This window comes from Aythya fuligula, chromosome 3 (genome assembly GCF_009819795.1).
Source record: "Aythya fuligula isolate bAytFul2 chromosome 3, bAytFul2.pri, whole genome shotgun sequence".
Classification (NCBI taxonomy): Eukaryota; Metazoa; Chordata; class Aves; order Anseriformes; family Anatidae; genus Aythya; species Aythya fuligula.
In genome coordinates this window covers 71102429-71112337 of record NC_045561.1, presented here as the reverse complement: position 1 = coordinate 71112337, position 9909 = coordinate 71102429, and the positions used below count along the sequence as shown (strand labels likewise).

The window sequence follows — 9909 nt, the reverse complement described above, 5'->3', positions numbered from 1 at the left end:
CCTTTCCTAAATTCTAAAAATACCTCATGAAAGAAGAAAATTGGAGATGTTTCTGTTGGCACAATAGCTGCCACGTGCTGCTAGTGTAGGGGTGGCTTTCTGCAGAGGTGGGCAGCGGGGGCACTCACCTAAATAAGGTGGGAGGGAGATGATGCTTCACAGAGCTGCTGGGTCTTTATTTCCTACAAACAATTTCCTACAGTATTTTCCTATTGTCTCCTGGCTGAGGGATCCTGCAGAACTGATGCTGCTTGACAACACAGCAACTGCAGCAAAGTTGGGTAATTTCTCCAGTTCCATTTTGGATGAAAATAATGCAATTAGCTGTTCTAGTTCACAAATAGGCAGCCTCTGATTACCTTACGGCTTGCTATTCAAGCAGCATGAGTGAGACCTCGTGCTCTAGGTTGCTCTGCTCATACCTGTCTCCCACGAGACTGCCTGTGACTGCAAAGAGCAGCTCAGGTTGGGGGGGGGGGAAGGAGAAAGGAGTCCGTCTTCAGCCACGTCAAGCTGAGGAGCCACTCAAGGTCTTGGGCTTGTGCTTGGCTCACTGATCACATTTAGTCCCCAAAATCTCTCCCTGCAAAAAGGCTTTCTGAAGTGTCTATTTTGGCAGCATAATTCAATCAATTCTATTATTTTCCACAGGCCATTTATAGAACAGCAAGTGTACAGAAAGGTGAAAACCTTAAGTTATTTGTCTCCCACTTTCCTTATTTGCCACTGCATGAGTACATCTAACAGAATATTCCACTATTTGGAGAAATCATAAGCATTTAGGAAAACCTAACTTCCTGGTCATTAAGAATAATTAGCATGATGTCAAAAATCAGAGATTGTTTTGGGGAAGCAGCAACGTCCCCGTATTTACTGATGCACTTGTATTCAATTTCCAACAGAAGAAACTTCTTTTGACAACATCCTGATATTACCTAGATGCACTTCTTTCTATAAAAAGCAACACCAACTAGAAGTGACAAATTATATCTGCCTGCAGGTATACAATCACATCTCACTGTGATGCAAAGGATAACGTGTCACTGAAGGTGATGATTAAAAAAAAATAAAAATCTGTCATTCAAAGAGTGTCATAGATCTAATTACATTTTATAGAAGACTCAACCTTTATTCAAACAATCTTCATTTTGGAGAATGCTTCCAGATCCTCTCCTTCTGCCTCAGTTTTAAATGTAATTATTCACCTGCATGCCATCACCCTGTCAGTGAGAAAATGAGAGTTGGTCCATACAGGATGAGCCATTTCTCAAGAAGGACAGAAAGTTCAAGTTAATTTTTAAAAGCTTTTTCCAAACTTGTCCTGACGGACCTCACCCTTCCAATTCAGCATCAAACTGAAGCAACCAGCAACCAAGCAATGAACAGGCCACTTGGAGAAACTCCTTCCCAGGAATAAATGTTGTTTTAAAAGAGCCGAAAGACAGAGAGTGAGCAGTAGGAAGAGAGTGGGGAGATACTCCCCTAGTTCAGATTTTCTTTCCTTCCCCTTGAGCTGCCCCATCAGGTCCCAGGACCACCTGGGCTGCTGCCAGCATCCCTCAAGCCCACAGAGGGACAGCCCAGCTCTAAAGTGCTCGGAGGATAAAAGTGCAGAGCAAGAAATTGATACTTGGTACTTGCAGCCAGAAAGCAAGATTTCTGAGGAGCCCACCTTTAGGAATGCAAGTGTGTGCTTTCTTCTTCTAATTCTGCTCCTAAGTCTCTTCTTCACACTTTTAAGCACTGATACTTCTCTTTAAAAAACTGCCCCTCAGGGCTGCCGTCCTACAGATTTTACATTAAAAAAAACAAGGAAAAAGAATAATCCTCTTTCCCTTCTGAGTGAAGCTAAACACGTGGATACTTTCAGAATCAGGAACTCAATTTACCTAGCACTGTTTCTTTTTCTTGATTGCATAACTGTGACTCTTATTTACATATTTATGAAGAAATACAAGGATACAGCTTAACTATAAAGAGATCTCTCTATAAAGAGAGAAAGCTCAACTCGGAAAAAAGTTCCCCTAGCACTCATTCAAATTTGCTGTTTCCACTCAACAACTCTTCTCATACCTGTGTGCACTAGCAACGGGCAAAAGCCGTGAAGCAAAGTGCACGCAAATATTGGCAGACGTTTTCCCAGATATTTTCCTGCCGTGACCATCAGCCAGATTATGAAGACCTGCACAGCTGTGAGTGAGGTCAAAAGCAAGCTCATGTTGGATCACACTTCTGCAGGAAGCAAACACCTCCAGGAAATGCTCCAATAACAAAAATACCCATTACGACATGCAGCTTTCTGGAGACGTGGAGCCAAGAACCAGAGCTTGGGTCATGTCAAGCAGCACAGCAGCAATCCATCAGTGTGGATGAGATAAAGCACATGGAAAGACATGGAAAAAACCAACAACTATAGATTGAATGTGTCCAAGACACTGAGGACACCTCCTGCTTTGTGTTCCATTGAGACATTTGAAATTTTGTTCCTTTTTTTTTAATTGGTTTTGTCTTTTTCATGAGTTAGAGACGCCATGATTGGATACCAAATGTTCCTGCCTGAGACATAAATATCCATCATAAAAACACAGACTCTCTTGCTTGAAAACAAACAAAAATGTCTGTTCCTAAAGGAGAAGTGAAACGAGCATGGACTAGCCCTGATGGGCTATGCTGGGTGGTGGGGGAAATGGCCCTGTTCTGCCCCACACTTTGTGACAGGGGCACAGAGAGGCAGGAGGGGATAGACGAGGCATATTGTGCTGCTGGTAACATTGCCAGGTCTGGGCTTGAAATATTAACTTGATTGCACTCAAAGACAGAGTGAAATGTGTGTTATTCCTCCTCAAGGCTCTACGGTAAGTTGGGCAGCTCAAGGGATCTGCCTGCACTTGCAGTTGTCCACTCGAGGTGTCTAGCATTAACGATAACGCAAAAGATGCCTTGGTGAAGGACTACTTTTGGTCTTGTTTCTCTTGTGCAGCACCAACACCCTTCTGGAAGGGAGCACATGCAGCTCTTCTCCAACAGCTTTTGGTGTGCCCCTCACAGAGGCCACACCACGGCTTCGTCTCCTTCCTCTTTTAATGTTTTTGCAGCAGAGCCTTTGACACGGGCAGGCAGACCTGCCTCAGCTGGACGGGCTGCCACATCGAATGTCACTGCTGGCTTAGTGCTTCCAGCTCCCCAGGCGCTGTGGCAGCAGCTTGATTATTTCGATACTGGGTTGCTGCCCTCAGTAAGTGAAACTGCCCCTGGGGGGATATTTCCCCTGGGAGCATTGGGAAAGAGTGTTGTGTGTTCAGAGGAAAGAGTTTGCACATGGAAAGGGCACTGGAATGCAAGCTGGATTTCCACCCAGGGGAGTTTTGCGTGGCATTGCCATGCAGCAATCCAGGGGCTGATTCCTGAGCTTCCAGCTCTCCCTGCCACAGCAGCTCCCAGGGAGGTGTCTACTAGTGTCACCCTGACTAGGAACCAGCAGTGGGCAGACACTCTGCAACTCAGTGTCTGTCCCCCAGAGCATCAGCCCTGCAACCAAGCGATTTTGGGACTGTGGTGTGCTCCTGGTGTGCTTCGCCTCCCTGCAGAGCTGAGGCGCACCCGCTCAGTCACTGATTTCCCTCCGTTGTGCCGTGAAGCAGCTGGAAGGAGACAACATGGTGTTTTTTCTCCTCTTCTCCTCTTTTCAAATGAATATCACAAAAGATGGCTGAAGAGCTTAGGAGCAGCTGCACTATCACAAATTATTTGTACCTCTTGTAAAAAAAAAAATAAAAATAAAAAAAAATTATCCTTTTAAAATTATAGCAGCAGAATGGAGATGAGAGCTTCTGTTGCCGTGCTGTGTGTTACTTAGTACCTGTGGTTCGTTACATTCATAAGAATATGTACATACTCACTTTTCAGGTTTTAAAGTGTTTTGTCCTTTTGTTTGGTTAGCTAAATAAAGGGTTTTTGTTTGACCCGTGATTTTGAATCCAGCTGGCTTTTTAATATACAGTGATTCACACACAGCAGCCTGCGGAGCCATTCTCGTGGTGGTGTCACACCACTGACTGCAGCAGAAACCCTACAGAAAATCAAGCACTGCTTGCTGCTTTCGGACCAGCTCCTGAGCAGTTCCTGCTCACAGGAGCTGTGCTTTTCTCTCTAATGACTCCTACTGCAGTGATGGAGCTGGACACAGGGAGAGGCACTTCACACGAGTAAAGTTTCCAGAATCTGGCCTTTAGAGGCACTGCAAGTCTTGTCTGATTTTCAGGGTTAGTAATAAACTATTCGATTATAATGAAAATCAGAGCTGAGACCTTTCTGCCTCAAAATTGAAAGTTTTTAATGAGATACTGTCATCATCTTCGTTCTTGTGTAATAGATAAAAACACTGCTTCTAGTGAGGGCAGAGTAGTAGCTTTTAGATGAAAGTTGATGTTATCTGCTTTTATATATATATATACACATATATAATAAACAAACAAAAACCCACAAAGAAACAATTTTAACTGTGTCAACACTGGAAATTTCATTTTCATTTCCAGTTAAGGCTGCATATAATATATCATCATTAAACATTGGCCTGATCCTTGCACCTAACTAGGCATATGTTTTCTCCCCTGAAAGACAGCTCCACTGATGTAAGAACTTGAAAAATGGTGAGCACATGGGCCCACATGTCCAAGGAAAGATTGGCAATTACTGTTGCAATTGTGCAGCCCTTGTGCAGACCAAATTGCCCATTGACTTGTGGAAATACAAGATCAGACACACAGTATGTGATTGTCCTCAGCAGCGTTACAGGCAGTGACAGCAGAAGGGCCGCAGGTTCCTTGTCAGGTCTGTGTGGGGATTAAGAGGACGTGTTTTGCAGTGGACTGGCAATGGGGATTCCAGGAATTCTCTTTTTTTTCTTCCAAAAATCATTTCATGACCAAGGTAAAAGTGTCATTGGTCTGACGACATGAGATGTTTGGGATCCAGGTACTGCAAATGTAACACCATTTTGTCAAATAAGCATCTGCTGTTTCATGTTTTCCTTTTCAATAAAAAACTCAGCAAGGAAACTATAGGTGCCATGCTATCCAAACTTTCTGAACTTGCTCTATCAGGAATTGTGAATACAACCAGGGGTTGTAGGTCCTTTTTTTTCTAAAGTGAGTTGTAATGTGAGGAGACAGAGATCATGTAGCCTGCTTTCTGTTATTCTGCTCGGGTATCCCTGCAGATCAGGATGCTCTTTGGAAACGAAAGGCCATATTTTACTGCAACTAGGTTGATGTCAGTTTCACTCTGAGGGATAACCCAAAACCACCAAAATACTCTCTGCCCTTTTGTATTAGTCTTTTTCAGAAATTATGAGTCAGCAAAAGCTTTCTGAAGATGAGGTGTAGAAGAACATTTGTATTGTCCCAACAAAATGAATGATTAACCTTGCTGAACACGAAGTCACTTCCTGGTAGAGGGGAAGAATGGCTTGAAAGTGTTGTGCTTCAGCTTTGTTTTGTAGACACAGCAAATCATTGGGAGAAATGCTAAAGTAAAAGCATGGTCATACAGTGAAAACAAGCAAAGAAAACAAAACAAAACAGAGAACAAAGCCAATATATGTTGGACAAAAAATGGCAACATACCTCATATAAGGTTTTGAGTCCTTCTCATTCCTCATTAAGTGGTTTATTACTGAAATAGGATTCGATCCATCTAAATTCTCTATAACTAATTTTCACACAAGTTATAGCTACCTAATGAATTTATGGTGAAAATAAGCTCCTGATAAAATTAATAGAGAGAAGTGGGTATTGGTGATGGTGTCTAGCAGATTCTGTCTCCCTAACTTTGGCATCTAAAAGTAGACACAAGAAATCTTCCCCCAGTGGCATTTTCTTTCTTTCCAAAGGTTTAGGAAACTAAAGTCTAGCAGGTGGTACATTTTCCAGTTTTACCAGAAAAATTTACCAGATTTCACCAGTCTAAGGCACTTGCTGGTCTTACCTCTCGGCAGTTAATGTGGATGATGGAGCATCTTTGGCCAAGTCTGTGCCAATTGCTCAAGCAGGACCAGGATGAAGGCTCAAGTGTTTTCTACCATCACCATCACTTGGTCACCAAGTTACCAGTGCAAGTTGCCAGTGCAAATCTTTGGCTGACACCAAGTGGTATTCTCATGGGGCATTGGGGCACTGCTAGAAGCACAGCAAATATCAGTATCTGCTTCCAGCCCAGAGTTTGGTCACTATTTTCCTGATTTTGCAGAGGGAAAGGAATTTAGGTATGCTCTTTGACACCTCACCACAGAGCTAGTGGTCATTCTTTGCTCTGTTTTATCTAGTGGTTCAGATGTATGAGATGAAAAATTCTGGGGCTGGGGTCTTGCCCTTTTGGATGGCCTAAAGAAGGGGAAAAAATTCTCACTAGCAACTTTAAAATTCTTAATCTGATCAGCAGTTTGACCTGTCATAAGATCTGTTTTATATCACATCTGTAACATCTCCACAAGGGTGCCCTGATGAATTACTTGCCTGAATGTATTTATCAATTCCAATGTCACATTTGTGATTATTAGAACTGATAAAAATAATGGAGCTACCTGAGTCTGGAACATAGTTTTCCAATCAGATCGCACTTCAAATGAAATGTCTTTCTATTATCAGTGAAATTATACTGTTTTTTTCATAATACCTATTTTCATGTAAGAACAGTATTACTGATTTACAGCTTCTCTGTGGCCCTGGCTGCTTCATCAGGCAAGTGCCTGATGTGGTGCCCCCTCATTAGCTGGGAAACACATCAAAACAAACTCTTTATATAGCACTATGCGCATAAGATTAATCTGTTTTAGCCCTTGAATACAAATTTGAATGAGTGACAAACTATACTATAACAATAGTAAAAATGGAATATAAATATAAATATATAAACAGCAAAGCAGCGACATCACTTTTGAAATCATATGTGCATGTTATTGCTCTAAACAAATCTGTTGCCTGTGAATTTGAACCTGAGTGAAGAAGTGTTTCCAAAATCTGAACAGCATTGACCTCTGATGGGCTCTTTGAAGCCGCTAGCTATGGGATTATCAGAAAACTGCATACTGCTCTGAGACAGGGAGACAGCAAAGATGCACTTAAATGATTTTTCTGCAGCACACAATCAAAAAAAAAAAAAAAAAAAAAAAAAAAAAAAGGAGGGGGTGGAACAATTCATGTTATCCACAGAACTGTGGGTGATAAGAAAAGTCAATTTATTATGGCATTGTACAGGCTTTTAGGAAAGGAGATGTTGCCTTTATTTCTTTTACCCCCTCCCTGTAATGTTAGGTTATAAGAAGAAAAAAAGAGCACAGATTAGAGTTTGATTTTTCCCCACAGTTTAATAACTTTTTAAAATGGCATTATCATAATGCTCTAACTTACAACTTGGAGAAGAAAGCTACTGGAAACCTGGAGAATTATTGTAATTAGCAGCCTATTTGCCTGGGCTTTTTGTTTCTTTGTTCACTGGAGAATAGAAAGGAGTTTGTTCTCTTCTTTGCTCTCTATTTGCCAGAGAAAAAGAAGAGAATAAACAAACAATCAAACAGAAAGGTTCCTTTCTTGGTGCAATATTTCATCTCCATAGTAAATGATGATCTCTTTAGGTGGAATTACCTGGTAAACTTTCAAAAGTAAACAAAAGGACTTTACTTAAACAGAAAATTTTCAAGCTCTCTCATTTCTAAAATCATATGAACACACAACATTTTTACATCTTAAATGCTTTTATTTGTGTACAAAATGTTATAATTTATCAACATTGTGCAGCAATGTATTGTTACACACATACATACATACACCCCCTCTCCCCCAACACACACACACATACTAATACGACACAAAACCCAACTTTCTTTCTCTCTGCCCTTCAGAAAGGCAACACTGTTTTGGCAGGTCAGCAGCTAGAAATAAGGTGCTATAATTAAGCAGTATCGGAATGTCTTCACCTTACAAATGTGATGTGAAAATTAATATACAACCACATTTTTTCACAGAACTGAAAATTCCATACCCTGAACACTCTCGAAAATACAAACTTGTATAAAGTGCTAATATTTAAGCATGTTTCCAATGACTTCACGACATAGTTTGAAGTTTTAACAGGCACTGTAATAATTCACTAAGTAGATTGTCACCTGGTGCAGTACTACAAAGAGAAAAGTCACTCAGACATCGCTAGGGGACCGGGAACGAAAGGACACTTTAGACTGAAAGCAGCCACAGAAGAGAACCCACATGGACCTCTGGATTTCTTGGTTTCTGTAGGCGTAAATGATAGGATTGATCATGGAGTTGTAGGTAGCAGGTAGAAGTGTGGCATAAGTGTACACAGAAGGGTAATCGGGATCCCCAACCACACAGTATATGGCAAAAGGTAGCCAGCTTGCTCCAAAAGTCCCGAGAATTATAGCAAGAGTAGACACTCCCTTTTTGGTAGCAACATAGTGCGATGCAGTCAGGAAATGTTGCTGAAGAGCTATCTGATGGGCATGTCTGCAAACTATTTTACAGATTTCAATGTAGAGATGGAGCATGATGATAAAAATGAGAAAGAAAGAGGCAGACAGCAGAGTCACATTGCTCTTGGTCAAGGGTCTGACAACGCTGCAGACAGAGCGGTCGTGGAGGCAGTTCCAGCCCAGGACCGGCAGCAGCCCCAGGCAGAGGGACACCCCCCAGGTGCCCACCAGCATGGTGTGGATGCACAGCACTGTCCTCTCTGAGTAGTAGGTAAGGGCGTTGTAGAGGGAGAGGTAGCGATCGACCGTGATGGCCAGCAAGCTACTCACAGAGGCAGCGAAGGAGGCGACGAGGAAGCCCACCGTGAGGAGGCTGACGGTCTCAGAGCGGATCACGTACTGGAAAACAAAGTTGAGGATGAGGCCGAGCCCGGCCAGCAGGTCAGCAGTGGCCAGGCTCCCGACGAGCACGAACATGGGGGTGCGCAGGGTGGGCGAGTAACAGATGATGGCCACCACGATGGCATTCTCGCAGGCGATGGCGGTGCCGGAGACGCACAGCATCACATCCCAGGGGTTGATAGCAGCGGGCGCAGGGGGCCGCGACGCCAGCTCCAGCGAGGCATTACCTCCGCGGGCAGGCATCCAGGGGACTGCCGCCAGGCTGTCGTTCAGGGCCGGCTCTGGCTCCATCTCCTCGGGGGCCGCCTGTGCGGGGCAGGGGCAGCGAGCGGCAGCACGGCGGGGGGGGGGGCTCGCATTCCGGGCGGGACACCCCCCTCAGTGCTGTGGTGCCCGCGGGGATGGACGGCGCTGCCCGGGGTGCTGGAACCGAGCGGCCCGTTGGGGTCAATGGGCGCTGTCCATGGTGCTGAAACCGACCGCCCCCGTTGGGTTCAATGGGCGCTGTCCACGGTGCCGAACGGGCGCTGTCCGTGGTGCTGAAACCCCTACCCCCGTTGTGGTCAATGGGCGCTGTCCATGGTGCTGAAACCGCCGGCCCCGTTGAGTTCAATGGGCGCTGCCCGCGGTGCTGCAGGGCGCTGCCCGAACTTTGCCGCTGTCCCGGCCGCCGCCTCCCCCTGCCCTCCCGCTCGCTGCGGCTTCGGCTTTGGCTTTGCCGGGGGCGGGCCGGGCAGCCTTGGGCTGACGTCAATGCCGGCCCGCCGCCGGGGGCAGGGCCCGAGACACCGGGACCGCCGCCGGGCTCCCGAGGGGGCGGGGGAAGCGGCCGCCGGGGGAGGGAGAGGCGGGGCGGGGAGGAGAGAAAGGGGGGAGCGGGAGGGCTCCGGGGGGATGGAGAGAACGGGTCGGGCACGCTCCGGCAGCACCGGGGCTCCGCCGGGCCGGGAGCGGTCCCCTGGTGGCGAGGTGTGCAGAATAAAGGAGAAGAGAAGGTGTCGGTGGTGCTCTTGTGCAAAAAA

General features: G+C 45.1%; 1 protein-coding gene across 1 annotated transcript; it reads right to left on the bottom strand.

Moving 5' to 3' along the window:
• Positions 1-7864: 7864 nt before the first annotated feature.
• GPR6 (G protein-coupled receptor 6) lies at positions 7865-9194 on the bottom strand. The gene has a single exon (XM_032185049.1). It carries the CDS (start codon positions 9176-9178, stop codon positions 8192-8194), a length of 987 nt encoding a protein of 328 aa, XP_032040940.1. The 5' UTR covers positions 9179-9194; the 3' UTR covers positions 7865-8191.
• Between the last annotated feature and the right edge of the window lie 715 nt (positions 9195-9909).

Bases quoted from the DNA above. Each gene is read 5' to 3' on its own strand.
- GPR6 (XM_032185049.1), bottom strand. From the start codon at position 9,178: ATGGAGCCAGAGCCGGCCCTGAACGACAGCCTGGCGGCAGTCCCCTGG.